The sequence below is a fragment of the Neodiprion fabricii genome, chromosome 2 (genome assembly GCF_021155785.1).
Source record: "Neodiprion fabricii isolate iyNeoFabr1 chromosome 2, iyNeoFabr1.1, whole genome shotgun sequence".
NCBI classification, from domain to species: domain Eukaryota; kingdom Metazoa; phylum Arthropoda; class Insecta; order Hymenoptera; family Diprionidae; genus Neodiprion; species Neodiprion fabricii.
This window is the reverse complement of record NC_060240.1, coordinates 15,441,062-15,458,658: the sequence shown is the minus strand read 5'-3', so window position 1 is coordinate 15,458,658 and position 17,597 is coordinate 15,441,062. Positions and strand designations below refer to the sequence as shown.

At 35.3% G+C, this 17,597-nt stretch overlaps 1 protein-coding gene across 2 annotated transcripts; it reads right to left on the bottom strand.

Annotated features, from left to right (window-relative positions):
* Positions 1-697: 697 nt before the first annotated feature.
* Positions 698-16,315, bottom strand: LOC124175085 (elongation of very long chain fatty acids protein 7-like). 2 transcript variants are annotated; one of them, XM_046554967.1, is made up of 4 exons: positions 16,079-16,315; positions 14,094-14,174; positions 13,745-14,016; positions 698-2,328 (listed from the first exon to the last, which is right to left on the bottom strand). In XM_046554967.1, exons 2-4 carry the CDS (start codon positions 14,140-14,142, stop codon positions 1,807-1,809), a joined length of 843 nt encoding a protein of 280 aa, XP_046410923.1. In that variant the 5' UTR covers positions 14,143-14,174; positions 16,079-16,315; the 3' UTR covers positions 698-1,806. The 2 variants fall into 2 exon arrangements, with proteins under 2 accessions (XP_046410923.1, XP_046410922.1); XM_046554966.1 differs by lacking the exons at positions 13,745-14,016; positions 14,094-14,174; positions 16,079-16,315 and adding exons at positions 3,190-3,461; positions 3,539-3,619; positions 5,548-5,720.
* Positions 16,316-17,597: the final 1,282 nt, after the last annotated feature.

Below are 17,597 nucleotides of genomic sequence, written 5' to 3'. Positions count from 1 at the left end.
CAACTTCAAACGAAATACAAAACAATATTTACAACCTTGTATAAAATGTAACGATACATGACGTATCAATCCATTTGCCTAGTAACATATTTAAGAGCAGTAGGCATCGAAGATGTCATAATCCACGAAAACATGTGGTCTATACATCCCGTATTATTTTAACCAATAACGAAGCGTTTGACAAACAGTTGTCTCGTTCATTTCACCTTTCGCGGTCCTCTCATTGGTAAACATATGGTATTGGTGGAAATTGAACATTGAACCCATACGTTTCCCAAGCATTGGTTCCAGTGATTTTAAAGTATTGAATCAAGAATGGATGTACAATTATACAAGACTGAGCCCTGCGCTGACAGAACACTCTGTTCATTATCGGCCTGGTGTTGTCATTTCAACCGTGGTCCAAGCTTAGGTATATTGTCTGTTTCAATGCTCGACGAGATTTGAGCCAGACATGGCGGATAGCTGGACCCGTGGTACAAGAACACATGGGATTTTTCATTACTTCGGATACAGTAGTCGAACTCCTTCAATTCTTTTACCTATGTAATGAACATATGTGTATTGATTAGGTATGTGGAATAATGTAAGTAACATTTCACTTACTTGAACGATTTTTTTTAATAACGCTCAAATGCAATCTTGAAAATACAATGTACTCCAAAGGAGACGGAGTTTGACAAGAAGAAGGACAGTTGGTATGCCTAGGTGTTTTACAACGCCAAGGTTAGCCGCAGGTTTCAGACGCCGCCCGGTTCTCAAAATCCAAGGACGAATGGGGGCCTGAGGCCCCCTACCTGAAACTTCCGATTCTTACGTTCTGGCATACATTGAATAGTGCGAATACTCCAGTAAACATAGAACTTTGTAAAAATATGTAAAATACAGTCATAGAGACGCGTAGCGATACGCCGGACGTAACAAGAAGTGGAATTTTTCAGGTTCAGCGTTGTTGTCGATGACTCGGAAAAGTGTGAAAATTCTGAAAAAATTCGCAAATATTCCTTGTTCTACCCCTGAAATAGTGGTAGGAGTTCCATGTCAAAATGCGGAGTTTCACCCGCGAAAGCAAATGATACCCTCTCCGAGACCGATGGAACACTCCAATACTGACGAATTGCATTGTTTATCGGGAGCTCATGATTATATTTTCACAAAGTCACATGTTTACTTGAGTATTCACACTATTCAATGGATGCCAGGACGTAAGATCGGAAGACTCGGGTTGGGGGCTTCAGGCCCCCATTCGTCCCTGGATTTCGATAACCGGCAGCTGAACCCTGCGGCTAACTTCAGCCTCGTAGGTTTTTTCAGGAGTAGAATGAGAGGGATTTAATTCTAAAAGTTCGATTCCGCCGTAATTGCCATTTTACAAATTGTATTTCTAAAGAATATTACCTGACGTTAGACTGATTCTCCAGAATCCATTTATACATTACATTGATGAACGTAAGGACCGATTCTACAGACCTGTTCCATAGAACCAAATTTCGGCAAGAATATTCAGGTTCCTAAATTCTCCAGAAGAATTGTCTCGAATATTTCAACCGTAAAAAGTAAAATGGACGACAATACCGATTGTACAAAAATAATTTTAGGACTGATTGTATACATAATTAAACCTATCACAAACAATATATTATAAATAACATATTACACATACACATACGATACAATTTCATTTACAAAATTAGTTCTAGAACTGGTTTCTGTAGAATCAATGCCGTTCTGAATAGATTCGTTTTTTGTCCTTCATATTTATATTTCTAAATCACTTGCCATTATCATATTGTTAAAGAATATTTTTTATTCAGATTTTTTACTAGTGTAACCAGTTTTCGATGAACTTGTGTTTCTTACATGGTTGGTGTCACTCTTACAATAATTCTGAATATAAAAAGACGAGAAGAGGTAGATGAATATAATACTATTCAGGCAAACAAGTGTAGCCAGTAGTTTTGATACGTCACATTCAATGAAAAATATCTGTGCAGCGTGTATGCCAACAGCGCCGAATTGTACTATTTGCATTATTGTTATATACTTTTTCCAGGCCATTAGGGATTTTTGCATTTCCGGCCCGAAGGCCGTCAGCATGTAATAGCCGTACATAATTATATGAACAAAGCTGTTTGCCAACCCGAGAAATGTCAAATGAAACGTTCCACTGAAATAACGAACTCCAACCCAAGTTGATAGTAGCATTACGGTGTGATGATAGAGGTGGAGGAAAGTTATTTGACGCTGCTTTTTCCGAAGTACAAAGAATAAGGTGTCCAGAAGTTCAAACAGCTTGGCGAGGAAGTATAAATGACAAGCTCCGGCTATCTAAAAATCATTTGTTGAACCGTCGTCAATACATTATAATAGGTATATGTATAATAAGCAGTGCTTATAAATCAAATCGCATAATCCACAAAGTAGGCGATGTTACTGAAACATTGCGATAATATTTCTTGATCGATCACTGGACAGAAGAGGAGGCTGTGTGTGAAAGTGCTAACACGGTCCATCACGAGAAGCGTATGAAAAATGGTCTATTTTGCCTGCGATTATTGTGGTTAACGTTACCGACACTGAAGACAATGTATGCGAAACTGCCCATTCTTTAATATTTCCCAAAATAGCCCGTTCTTCTCACATTTTCTGAAATAGCACCTTCTTTTGCCTATTAGTCAGTACTTCAATTGCGAAAATGCAACGTTGCAATGTTTCGCTGGCTTCGCGGAATGTACACTTCTCGCAAAAATTAAGGAAACAACAAAATTTTCGAAATTTTTTGGTGATTTTCAACAGGCTGTATTTCAGTGAAAAATGGTCGTACAAAAAATAAAAAAACCAAGCTTTTGAAGCTTGAAGACTCTAGTTTTTGAATTTTTTGGTTAAAAATTTTTCGAAGCACTATTAGCCATGCAATCCTTGGATAAAGCACGAAGAAAAAATTTTCAAAATTTTCTACATTTTTTTTTTCGCTCTACGGGCATGGAAAAATTTTTCCGAGCTAAACCAATGCATAGGTCTCATAGCCTGTTTATTTAGCTTTAAGATGCTTTTTTTTAAACCTCGAAACGACCATTTGTCTTCGAGATATCGAATTTTGAATGCCAAAGGATCCTTTTTCACTCAACTGCCAATATCTCCAGAACTACGGGTCGCAATGTACAATGAAATATTGATCATTCTACTTACTCGTATTGCTACTTCACTCTCCGAATAATCATTTGGCTGACACGTGTAGCTGAAATGGTACAGCCAGCCTGCCATTAAACCTTCTTTGAATATGTAGATGCTGATTAGAATTTGAATAAAGTTGTACACTATGAGAATCTTGCGTAAATCATAGGGCTGCTTGTCTTTCATAAATCTTTCACCTGCCGAAGTACAAATGTAAATGTACGCCACTAGTATAATAGTGATCGGACCTGCTCCCGACAATAAAAACCACTCGTTGGTTCTCGGATCTAAAACAAATGAAAATAATCATCTCGCGAACCGGCTATACGACTCGTAAGCCTCGCCAACCTTTACTTAATCGTACCGATATTATTGTAAGGAGGATGAAGCCATCCCAACAGATCGTCCAACATTTTTATAGGATTATGTAAGCAACCGTTTAAATCTGAAACATACGATACACTTCAATTCAATTCTTCAGTAGTGGAAAGTTCGCGGTAAAATTAGCGAATCACAGCAATGTGAAGACACTATTAAATGAGAATCAGTATATCATCGGGTTAGTGGATTAAAGAGCCATCTCGGTTTTGAGGGTGAAAAACGTGGCACGTCGTTTTAAGCTTGAAAAAAAAGACACGTCGTTTTGAGATTGAAAAAAAATCCACCTCGGTTTTGAAGTCAAAAACAGGACAGGTCGCAAATGAATTTTCCTATCACAAATTTTAATTTTATAATATTAATAGTTGAAAATAGTTGAAAACTCCAAAGATTCAATTCAATCCCCGCAAATATTGTCAAAAGAAATTGAATCCGTGCGTTGAGAAAAAAAAAGATATTGAGGATCTTTGCGAAAAGCGTTTAATTCCTCTGAGTTCCATGATTATTACTGTGACTTATTACATTGATAAGTCTAAACTCCAGCAGATGATATAAAATTATATATAACAATAATTTATATGTATCCACATTACGTCTGATTTTTTGATAAGATTTATTTTTTGTAATTTTGAATAATGTATTCAAAATAATTAACTTTTTTATTTTCAATAACGAAGTAATTTAATCTCGAATTTCAATTACAATTTATTAATTATATTCTACGTGAAAAATTGTGTCCATTATGTATAATATTGAATAATAAGGTTCATTATTTATCACTTGTAAAACATGTTGAGTTACGTCACTTTTATTGAATGTAAAATTTTCATTATTTTGAAACTCGTAACTGCGTGAAACGAATAGGAAGTCTTTTTGTCTGCCACAGGCAAAGTACGTACGCGATTAACGCAATATATACAATATTATATACAAGACTATAAATAATCGGCAATATACGGAAATTATGATCGAAATAATGACTCGTTTACAAGCCGCGGCGTTATGACAATCTTTTTTTTCACCTTTTATTGCGCATGATAATATACCTGCATTATGATGTTTAAAAATTAAAAATTTTGTTCTTTAAAAAACAATTCAGCAAAGAAAGAAATTATAATTACAAATGAAAAATGAATTTATTAGCAAAATCTACGACATGTCCTGGTTTTGAAAATCAAAACGACGTGTCCCCTTTTCCAACTCTAAAAGCGAGTTGTCCTATTTTTCACTTCGTACCCGAGTTGTCACGTTTTTGAAGCTCAAAACCGACGTGTCACTTTTTTGAACTTCAAAATCTGCGTGTCTCTTTTTCGAAAATGAAAGCGACGTGTCGCTGTATTCCACTAACCCGACGATATTGTGTTATGAAAGTCGATCAGCATGAAGTTAGTAACGTTACTGTAACGATGTATGTTTAGAAAAAATCGTTACTTCGCACCTTTAGCAATGTCCGAAATTCAGAAAACCATGATAAGCAAAACATACTCTTATTTGGGAAAACTAAATTCTTCAAAGTCATTCTAAAGTTGCGCAAATAGTGATCCTTTTCCTGATGTATCGTTACGTTAATATTACTAAGTACAGTCTCATATAAGTCGGCAATTTCTGACGATTATGAATTTTTGAACGTGAGCCAAATCATGAATTACTAATTTTCAAGTGTTAAAGTTAGTAAAAAATTGTTCTTCTTTTCGTGGACAAAATTATAAAGAACAGACTCATATAACAAAACTTTCAAATTTCATCTACAACGAATATTTTTCCACCTTTTCTCGATGATAATTCTACTAAATTCAGGGGCGCGCTATCAAAAAGTTTTTCCGTTCTGATAAAAAAACTAATCCTCGACACGAATCTCAAGTTCCATGGATTTATTACTGATGAAATAAACAATTTGCAATTACTTATAGATATTCTTGGATTATTGACACGGAGATTTTGCGATGATTAATGACCGACCTTTGTGCTACAACTCTATTTTCTCAATGATAATACCTCAAAGTTATTCCAGAAAGCCCATTAAACCGTTGTGAGTTGTCGAATACGACTGAATGGAGCGGCATACGACTTCTGGATCGTGATCAGCTATTCATTCCTTTACGAATGAGAAAGCACTACGTTGCTCCCTGCTTAAATCGCGGTATACGAGGTTGCAAGGAAGTGGAATTGTGATGTTAATAGGTACCCCACTTCGCGACTATCGTTATTTCACACATCCAGTAACCTCGCGCGACTGATCACCGTCACGCCAACGGGAACAGCCATCAGATGCGAGAGTGGGGTGACCGCCGCGACATCTATTGCCACGTGGTGCGGAAGTTCGCACAGGGGGGAAGTAAGGGTGCCAGCACGCCGAGCGCATGATGTACGGTAATAAGACGTTTCATGCCTGGTCTACACATACGCTTTAAGTGGGGGTCTTAAATTGCGCCTCCATTAAAGCTGATGTGTAGCCGAGTTCATATGAACTTTAAGCGCCTCCCACTTAAAGATTTTCTGAATCCCACTCTAACCTCAATTTTCAGCGAGAAGTAGTGCCAGCGGTACCGACATGACAGATATATTGAAATCTCGCGTGGTTTGAACCCGTTCTTTGTTCTTCGTGCTTTGTTCTTTTCTTCGGTCGGCATTTTGCTGGAACCAAGTTTGGTACATGTTTATTACTTGAACAATTATTAATGTGAAAATTTAATCCATGTTGATCACGAGAGATTGAGTTTGTTTGGCGCCCGGCCGACTATGGCGCTGTAGGTCTCTTTGTGTTGTCAACATAACTGTGTAGTGTAAAAAAATAGCCGTCTCAGATTCATTCTCCCTAAGTGTACATCAGTGTTTGTGCCGCCAGAAATTGTATTTGGCCTATCGACAATAGCGCAAAGTAAGTGAAATAACATCTGCTGGTGCCCTAACTCGTGTGCGATATTAGAAGTTGAAAATTGCAATGCGACACTACCGGCCGATCCACAAAATAATAGTTATGGGGCTCGGTGCATGCAGCTGTCAATGTATTTTTAATGTATTTACATGCGCCTGCTCCATTCGTAACAAATTGATCACTTTTTGATTTTCACAAATTATATTCAAGCGTAATAACAAAAAGATTGTGATCTTTGTTAGTTGACAATGAACTGTTTTTTATTACACACTCATATAAACACGTATTGAAATGTATACTACGAGGCTATACAAGCACTATAGTCACGAACTTCTGACCCGTTCATTGTCAGTTATATCCTGATTCACTTTAAATATATGCAAATGAAATGTTCTATTTCTCAACATACAATTTAGATTGCCTCGGATCCCAACCAGTATCGACTTATTGTTTTTAATTCTAGTTAGGTTGACGGACTGGTTTCCATGCTTTCTTTTCTTGTTAGTTCTCCTTACCGACATCAAGGATTTTTCGGAATGAGAAGATATGTTCAATAGGGTTATTTCGGCGAAGGAAAAAAAATTGGAATAAGCAAGGTGTATACATATAATTTTATAGATACTTCGTCATAATATTGCATTTGTTAATTCAACCGACAAATGGTAACGCAGCCTTCACACATAATTCAGTTTTGTCAATACACATATTCTGGCAAATTAAAATAACATCAGAATGATATGTAATTGGTTAAAATGAATGCGGCGGTTCAATTAATGGAAGAATATTGAATTATGATTTCTCAGGTTTTCAGCTGAACCCTTAAATGACACGCGTCTTGGAAATGACGCATGTGTCATACGGTGACATTTTGACCCCAGCGTAGCAAAAAAGTAGTACTTTGAGAGTTTTCGTAATTTCTCTTTAAAAAAATTCCGGAACATATTTCTATCCTTTATAAAGAAGTCCAAGCTTTGAATATATTGGATATCTAGGATTTTCATATGAAAAAAAATTCTATAAAAAAAATGCGAGATAAATAATTTTTGCATTCAAATATGCTCCATTTTTTTTTTTTTTTTGGTTTTCACCTTTTTTTAGAACAAAATTACAGTGTTATTCCAAAGTTAGTCCACTTTAAGGTAGTTTCAGACTCGTGAGGCAGTTTTCAAAAAGTATACTTATCTTGAGAAATGAATGGTGAATTTTTCACGGAAAAAATCACAATCAAATAACCAAATAAATTTTTTATTGATGAGACATCATTATATTATGAAAATACGATACAGAAATATAAAGTCAAATCACAAAAATCATTACGACTTTCATTCAGTACCTCCACATTCGACGCATATATGGGACTTTTTCTTTAATTTTCGATCAGATTTTCTTTGACAAAGGTCGCATCTTATTCTAATAGGAAAATTTGGCCTTTCTTCATCGACAGAAGGTTTCTGTACATTTAATATGACCGCAATCTAACTTCAGATATCACGGCAAACACTAATTGTAAGATCTTCTAAGCGAGCTGCGAATGTTGAGCAGCTGAATGAAGAGCTCATCTCCTGGTCTATCGCTCTTAGATACATTTACAGTGACTATTACGCAGATAAAAAATATTTTCATTCACTAAATGTTACTTACAAATCATGAAAACAAAATCTACGTAGTAAAATCGAAAAAAATTTGCTCCCATTTTCACTCAAATTACTGTGAGTGACACACGGGTGCAGATCAACTCCAATCTCATTTTGAACTGCTCTAATTCGCAGCTGTCGTACGATTGATCTAACCTTTCTGCTTGGAAACAAAGTTTGAACCCTGAATTAAAGGTATATGGTAGAGCAAGTCCCAATTCCAGCAGAAACAGTTTGAAAACTTCGAATAAGAATTGTCTGGGGTCAAAGTGTCCCGGAGTGTCATTTAATGGTTCACATAATTAGTGAATTCATATTACCAATGCTTTATACGATTGATTAAAAATTCTATTTGACTGAATTAACTGTGAATGATTTGTTACAAACCGTTCCAATTTTTTTGTGTTCCTTTGAACAAACTAATATTGTTGTTGCTTCAAACAAATAGGTTACATGGGAGACGATATCAATATTTTGATGAAAATTTCAACATTCTATTCGGTTAGTATTCAGACGTATTGCGTCGATCGTTGAATGATCATGTTAAATAAAGATTTGTGTGCGAAAATCGTCAGTTTATTTGGGTTAGTCAATTATTTTTATTCCGTCTATAAGCTTACCAACGATGGGGATTATTTTTGGAAATAGACATCATTTTCTGAAAAGCAAACAATATTCTTCAAACAAGCAAAATTCTCTCAATGAGAGACCGAATTTCTGCCGATGCAAAAAATTGCTGCACCAAAAAAAAAGATTCTTTGTACATTAAACTGAACACGTTGAGTCAACGGTCTGCCTTTTGAAGCAAATAACAATGAGTAACGGATGTTGTAATTTTATTTAAAATATAGCACTATATCCATAGGGACCATCAAAATTCGACCGGCTTCTGTGAATTCAATGCAAACAAGCTTCTGTAGAATGCAAGAATTCCTAATATTGCATTCTTGCCGAATTTTAGAGACCGGCAAAAAATGTTTTCATTAATATTTTAGTTCATTATATCTGAACACTTGAATGATAAAACAATTATTTGTTACGCAATTTCGAATTGTTATAACAATAAAAAATTACCGATACGTAGTTTTTCATTTCTCGTGAGCTGAATTAGATCAAAAATTGATTATTGACTTCCTGGAAAATTATTGATTTGTCATAATTACATTTACAATTTTCTGGAAGACTAATGATGAGTTCAATTACGATCAACACTTATTTAAAATATAAAAAAATGAGAAACTATTCGTATCTAAAATATTCTAATATGAATTCTATTGTAATAAACATGGTTTCTAACATAATCAGTAAAAAAGTTTTAATGTTACAAACGAAAAGTGAATTTTTGTCGACCAGTGTTATCTGTCCTTAGTAACACTTCACAATCGTGTAACTAATATGCAAAACTTTTCAGAGCGAAAAAGACAGTTACGAGCTCCGAATAATTGATATGACGATTTCTCTCCTTATCGTTTCCCCAGCGATTTATCTACTATACCTTACAATAATCGCTCCAGCTTGTCAATGAATCGTCTGAAAAAATCTCAACTCTGTAGTTAGACGTTTTTATCTGGTTTATTCCAGTTCGACTATTCATTTTCCACCAATCTGAATCTAAATCTAAAATCTAACTCATCTTTAAACGTGTCATTAATCGTACACGTACCTCATAATTTCCTTCATTAATGATTACCGCTCGGAATTTTTCTCTCTTTAGTCTTTTGCAATAGCTTTTATGACTGGCAATTTATGGCTGGACAAGCCGCGTTAAGAACCTGAAACAATTGTGGATAATTTCCAATACGTTATTCCATACCTATTCCGAATGGTCCCAGCAGTTTTTTCATTTGGTCTCTTTTTCTATCAGCCAGTTCTAATGTATAATCGATCGAATTAATTATGAATGCGAGAAATTTGCATTTCAGTGACAGAGTTGTCGAGTTTTTCTTATAATTTATTATAAACCCAAGTTTTTCCAGTAAGTCTATCGACTCAAGTACATTTTCATTACAGCTATGAGAATTTTTTTCTATGAAAAGGATCTCATCTAGATATATCGTTCATAAAAACCCTTTGTTTCTCAGTACATGCGCTACCGGTTTTAGAATTCTGGTGAACACGTACGATAATTTAGATTAATCGAACGGTAGACATCTGAATCGAAAGACTATATCTTCAAAAGCAAACCTCAAATACTTTCTGTCTTCATTTTGTACAGGCATTATAGACCGTGCGGTCTGTGCATCGAATTGAAGCCGTAATTAAAAAGAGAAAGCAACAGCTGGAGCCAGACGTCTCACTCTAGTCGAATCTGATGTAACATTCAAGAATTCAAGATTGCGGGCCTATTGCGGTAAATAAAATTTCGAATTTAATTGAATCTTGAGAAAAAAAACTGTACGTGAGAGTTTATCGGAGCTGCTGATTACGAATTTGAAATCATTTTTGAATATCTGCTTACAGATGTCAGCTACTAATTTATAATAGCCTTCTTTTCGCATCTATGTAAAACTAAATAACTTGTTTTTGTAATTTCGAAAACCAATAAATCTGATTGATTCTTTCCCAATATCTGATCAACAAGAATGACCTGGGTCTGAAAATCGAATCTAATCCAAGCCTGACAAATACCGACTGATCTAGTGATTCTAGAAAGCTGCGTTACAAGCTTGATCAGGACCTGACCGAAGCCGGACGTCAATTTTTACTCTGGTAAGCATCTGCGTAATTGATAATTTTTCGGCTAATTAGAAATTTTTTCATTAATATTCATTTTTTTTACTATAAATAGTAATTTCTATCAGCGAAATTCATAATTATTCAAAAATTAGCGAGTGATTATCTTATTATTAGTGACTGGTTATTTTTTTTTTTTTCTTTGTTTTTTAATTATAAATTACTAATGCGTAATTGTTGATTCTACAAATAATTATCAATCGATTACACCGGCACGCAAAAAAAAAAGTGGTCTGTACATTTGACCAAACCCATCTAGGATTATGTATTTCGATGCACTGAATCCAAATCTGAGGTCCGTTTGGCCCGTACACCCTCAAAGTTTTGAGTAAATCGCAAAAAAAAATGCTGAAAATGGCTGAAAAACGTGAAAAATTGCAGTTACGCAAACGACAAAATTTCTTCAACTCAATCAGGTACGTTTCTCATGTATTTCGATGCGCTGAATCCAAATCTGAACTCAGATTTTCGAAATTCTAAATGGCGGATCCAATATGCCAGACGCAAATTCTAAAAAATAAGTTTGACTGCAACGAAAGTGAGTACCTAGAAGTTTTTGAGGTCGCTGAATCTGAATCTGAAATAGGATTTTCAAAATTCGAAATGGCGGATCTAATATGGCAAACGCAATTTGGAAAAATAATTTAATTCCAACTGAAGTGAGTACCTAGAAATTTTTGAGGCCTTCAAGTCTGGACCTGAAATCGGATTTGTAAAATTCAAAATAGCGGATCCAATATGGCGGATGAAAAATTCAAATTTTATGTAGTCTATACAAAAAATTCTACCTAGCGGTTTTCGGGGTCGCTGATTACGAATCTGAAATCAGATTTTGAAGATTCAAGATGGCGAATCCATTTGGCGGATAAAATGCTCAAATCTGATCGAATTCAGTTGAAAAAGTTTTGGTCCGCCATATTCGATCCGCCATCTTGAATTTTGAAAATCCGATTTCAGATTCAGATTCAGCGACCTCAAAAACTTTCATCTACGTACTTTCGTTGGAATGAAACGTTTTTTTGAATTCACGTGCGCCATATTGGATTTGCCATTTCGAATTCTGAAAAACTAAGTTCATATTTGGATTCAGCGCATCAAAATACATAATCCTAGATGGGTCTGGTCAAATGTACAGACCACTTATTTTTTGTGTACCGGTGTGATATTTATTAATTATTGATTTTATGAAAAATTATATCAATTTTATAGTTGCTTTTCTGTCTATCTATTCCTATGCCGCCTCACGCCACTCGCTATCGCCTATTTCCCACTGTTCCGTATTCTTGCACCTTTCCTACTTTCACACTTTTGTGTCGGACAACACAGCTATTCCAACTTCCATCAAACACACGTCTAATCTGTCAGCTTCTATTTGATAAATATTTACACCACTAAAACTAATAATTACTTCCACTCTGGATTATAATTTTTCAGATAAACTGAAATTTTATTTCAATAATTATTTATTGTACGTACAAACGTTGTTAATCAGTGTCAGCGTATTTATCAATTTTCATACATGTAAAAAAATCATTTAAGAATCATTTATTCTATTACATAAATGAATGATTATATTCACCGTGATTACTAATTTTCCAGGTAATCAGAATTCCATTATCGATAATTACTTATTATACAAAAATTATTTATGACTATCGGCGTAATTGCTGATTTTCATAATAAGTGGGCGTACATTTTGAATAATTACAAATTTTTTCTGTAGCCGAAAAATCACACACACTCATTTTATTTTTGAATTACCCTTATGGAGAAATCAGTGCGCATGATAGGTTTTGCTTGTGACGAAGAAACTTATTTATATATTTTCTTTTATCTCTATATTTTTTCACATTTTTCTTTCATAATTTATTTCACGATAATGTACAAAAGTCTTGACTGTATAATAGTTGGATACAAAATATGAAGCGTTCAATTTAGAAAACGCACATAACTGAAGCTATCATGAATTTGTTGCCTTGACTACAGAAACGGAACTGTCATATTTATAGCTTGCATTGTGAAAAATGGACCTTAAAGTGCAATTTTTAGTCGGATTTTCGACCAGTGAGGGTATGTCTCGATAGACTTCTGCTCTCGACTTCATTGGTACTATTTTTAACATAGTTTGCAATGTAAAAAGATGTGAATAGGTAGCAGAATAAAATACTATTCAACGTCAGCAAAGCAGCGGGAAATTTTGGCACATCGCAATCAATGACAAACACTTGCACAGTGTGTAAACCGACAACGAGAAATTGTACTATTTGCATTATTGTTATATACTTTTTCCAGGCCATTAGGGATTTTTGCATTTCCGGCCCAAATGCCGCTAGCATGTAATAGCTGTACATAAATATGTGAACAAAGCTGTTCAACAGCCCCATAAACGTCAGATGACCTACACCGGCGTAATAGCGAACTCCGATCCAAATGTATAATGGCATTGAGGCATGATGATAAAGGTGAAGAAACGTGATTTGACGCTCCTTTTTCCGTAGTACAAAAAAAACCGTGTCCAGGAGCTCGGTGAGCTTGCACAGGAAGTAAAAATGGACAACTCTGGCTACCTGAAAATTATCAATGTACCGTCGACATGGAAATTAATTCAAAATCACAAGTATGTAATACACTAAAAAGTCATGTCTCAAGTTTGAATCGCACAAAGTCAGTTAACCAGTGAAAAAAAATAAGCTAGTTAAGCTCGGGAAAATTATGAATTTGACTAAGAAAAGTTTGAGCAAAAGAATCAGTTCGTGTAGATCTTGTTCCGTTGTTCAACTACAATCCGAACGGAATAATCAAATCTTCAGAGTGAGCCGTACATATTGCTGATGGACTGCCGGCATAATCACCTTCACTCAGAATTATTATTCTGAATAAAAATTAGTCGACACAATGTTCTCAAATTTCACCAATGTACCGCTACTAAAATATTGATCATTCTACTTACTCGCATTGCTGATTCACTTTCCGAATAATCACTTGGCTGACACGTGTAGCTGAAATCGTACAGCCAGCCTCCCATTAAAGCTTCTTTGAACGTGTAGCTGCTGAATAGAATTTGAATAAAGTTGTACACTATGAGAATCTTGCGTAAATCATAGGGCTGCTTGTCTTTCATAAATCTTTCACCTGCCGAAGTACAAATGTAAATGTACGCCACTAGTATAATAGTGATCGGACCTGCTCCCGACAATAAAAACCACTCGTTGGTTCTCGGATCTAAAACAAATGAAAATAATCATCTCGCGAACCGGCTATACGACTCGTAAGCCTCGCCAACCTTTACTTAATCGTACCGATATTATTGTAAGGAGGATAAAGCCGTCCCAACAGATCGTCCAACATTTTTACAGGATTATGTAAGCCACCGTTTAAATCTGAAACATACGATACACTTCGATTCAATTCTTCCGTAGAGGAGGGTTCGCGGTAAAATTAGCAAATCACAGCAATGTGAAGACACTATTAAATGAGAATCAGTATATCATCGGGTTAGTGGATTGAAGAGCCACCTCGGTTTTGAGGGTGAAAAACGTGGCACGTCGTTTTGAGCTCGAAAAAAAATCCACTTCGGTTTTGAAGTCAAAAACAGGACAGGTCGCAAATGAATTTTCTTATCACAAATTTTAATTTTATAATATTAATATTATAGTAACGTTGAAAACTCCAAAGATTCAATTCAATCCCCGCGAATATTGTCAAAAGAAATTAGATCTGTGCGTTGACAAAAAGAAAAGACTGAGGATCTTTGCGAAAAGCGTTTAATTCTTCCGAGTTCCATGATTATTACTATGATTTATTACGTTGATAAGTCTAAACTCCAGCAGATTATATAAAATTATAATATAACAATAATTTATATGTATTCACATTGCGTCTTATTTTTTGATAAGATTTATTTTTTGTCATTTTGAATAATGTATTTAAAATAATTAACTTTTTTATTTTCAATAACGGAGCAATTTAATCTCGAATTTCAATTACAATCTATTAATTACATTACATTCTACGTGAAAAATTGTATCCATTATGTACAATATTGAAAAATAAGGTTCATTATTTATCACTTGTATAACATGTTTAGTTACGTCACTTTTATTAAATGTAAAATTTTCATTATTTTGAAACTCGTAACTGCGTGAAACGAATAGGAAGTCTTTTTGTCTGCCACAGGCAAAGTACGTACGCGATTAACGCAATATATACAATATTATATACAAGACTATAAATAATCGGCAATCTACGGAAATTATGATGGAAATAATGACTCGTTTACAAGTCGCGTCGTTATGACAATCTTGTTTTTCAACTTTTATTGCACATGATAATATACCTGCATTATGATTTTTTAAAATCAAAAATTTTGTACTCCAAAAAACAATTTAGCAAAGAAAGAAATTATAATTACAAATGAAAAATGAATTTATTAAAAAAATCTACGACATGTCCTGTTTTTGAAAATCAAAACGACGTATCCCCTTTTCCAACTCTAAAAGCGAGTTGTCCTATTTTTCACTTCGAACCCGAGTTGTCACGTTTTTGAAGCTCAAAACCGACGTGTCACTTTCTTGAACTTCAAAATCTGGGTGTCTCTTTTTCGAAAATGAAAGCGACGTGTCGCTGTATTCCACTCACCCGACGATATGTGTTATAAAAAGTCGATCAGCATGAAGTTAGTAACGTTACTGTAACGATGTATGTTTAGAAAAAATCGTTACTTCGCACCTTTAGCAATGTCCGAAATTCAGAAAACCATTATAAGCAAAACATACTCTTATTCGGGAAAACTAAATTCTTCAAAGTCATTCTAAAGTTGCGCAAATAGTGATCCTTTTCCTGATGTATCGTTACGTTAATACTACTAACTACAGTCTCATATAAGTCGGCAATTTCTGGCGATCATGAATTTTTGAACGTGAGCCAAATCATTAATTACTAATTTTCAAGTGTTAAAGTTAGTGAAAAATTGTTCTTCTTTTCGTAGACAAAATTATAAAGAACAGACTCATATAACAAAACTTCCAAATTTCATCTACAACGAATATTTTTCCACCTTTTCTCGATTATAATTCTACTAAATTCAGGGGTGCGCTATCAAAAAGTTTTTCCGTTCTGACAAAAAACGAATCCTCGACGCGAATCTCAAGTTCCATGGACTTATTACTGATGAAATGAACAATTCGCAATTACTCATAGATATTCTTGGATTATTGACACGGAGATTTTGCGATGATTAATGACCGACCTTTGTGCTACAACTCTATTTTCTCAATGATAATACCTCAAAGTTATTCCAGAAAGCCCATTAAACCGTTGTGAGTTGTCGAATACGACTGAATGGAGCGGCATACGACTTCTGGATCGTGATCAGCTATTCATTCCTTTACGAATGAGAAAGCACTACGTTGCTCCCTGCTTAAATCGCGGTATACGAGGTTGCAAGGGAGTGGAATTGCGATGTTAATAGTTACCCCACTTCGCGACTATCGATATTTCACACATCCAGTAACCTCACGCGACTGATCACCGTCACGCCAACGGGAACAGCCATCAGATGCGAGAGTAGGGTGACCGCCCCGACATCTATTGCCACGTGGTGCAGAAGTTGGCACAGAGGGGAAGTAAGGGTGCCAGCACACCGAGCGCATGATGTACGGTAATAAGACGTTTCATGCCTGGTCTACACATACGCTTTAAGTGGGGGTCTTAAATTGCGCCTCCATTAAAGCTGATGTGTAGCCGAGTTCATATGAACTTTAAGCGCCTCCCACTTAAAGATTTTCTGAATCCCACTCTAACCTCAATTTTCAGCGAGAAGTAGTGCCAACGGTACCGACATGACAGATATATTGAAATCTCGCGTGGTTTGAACCCGTTCTTTGTTCTTTGTACTTTGTTCTTTTCTTCGGTCGGCATTTTGCCGGAACCAAGTTTGGTACATGTTTATTACTTGAACAATTATTGATATGAAAATATAATCCATGTTGAAGGATCACCAGGGTTTGCAACAAACAAAATGCGTCTCGAATTACAGATGAGAGATATGTCGATTATAAGCTATTCAAAAAATGGAAAATAAAAGATAGATAGGTGATTATTAATCAATGAATAAAATTACGTAGAACATTGAATTATATTGCTTTATATATTTTATTACTGAGGTTATAAATACTAATTGACAGTTCTTAAGTTCTTCTCGTTACTCCGTTTGATGGCTACAAGGCTTTCTAACCTTCAAGTGCCACACAGTTCTTATTTTAAACCCAACACAGTTGCAGGCTTACCAACTCGAAATAAATTTTTGTCATTAAAGTACTGTGTGTAGCTGAGTACACACTTTATCCCAAACAGACTTGAACATACTGACTTTACGACCCCCACTTAAAGTGTATGTGTAGACCAGGCATCAGAACTGATCAGAACTGAAGACCGATTTCCGCTGAGTCTGCGCATATCCAAGTTGATGTGACAGAAATCACGTGAATATGTTACTTGAGGTTACTCAATTATTTCCGTGTATTCTGTTTGCTCTAAATGCTAGTTAGCGAAGTCAAAAGTTGCTAAAATAACAATATAAACACTAAAGGCCAAAATATCAAGCATATGTGACGTCACCTTGGATATTTTTTTTGAAAATTTTCGTCTTATTTCCTCAAATCGTGATGGAGTGTAACTTGGGTACCCGCGCAACTTGCGTTACATTCTTAAATCAGGCAGGCACATGAGGCGTATTTGATTGAATTGCGCGCAATGCGTAACTGATATAACCAGATATAGATCAGAGTTTTTGCTGTATATTT

What these genes read in the sequence shown, in the direction of transcription:
- LOC124175085 (XM_046554967.1), bottom strand. Translation starts at nt 14,142, where the DNA reads ATGTTGGACGATCTGTTGGGACGGCTTTATCCTCCTTACAATAATATC. An exon ending in TCCTCCTTACAATAATATCG is followed by an intron (nt 14,017 to 14,093) that starts GTACGATTAAGT and finishes CATTTGTTTTAG; the next exon opens with ATCCGAGAACCAACGAGTGG. An exon ending in AAAGTGAATCAGCAATGCGA is followed by an intron (nt 2,329 to 13,744) that starts GTAAGTAGAATG and finishes AATGATTTTTAG; the next exon opens with ATAGCCGGAGCTTGTCATTT.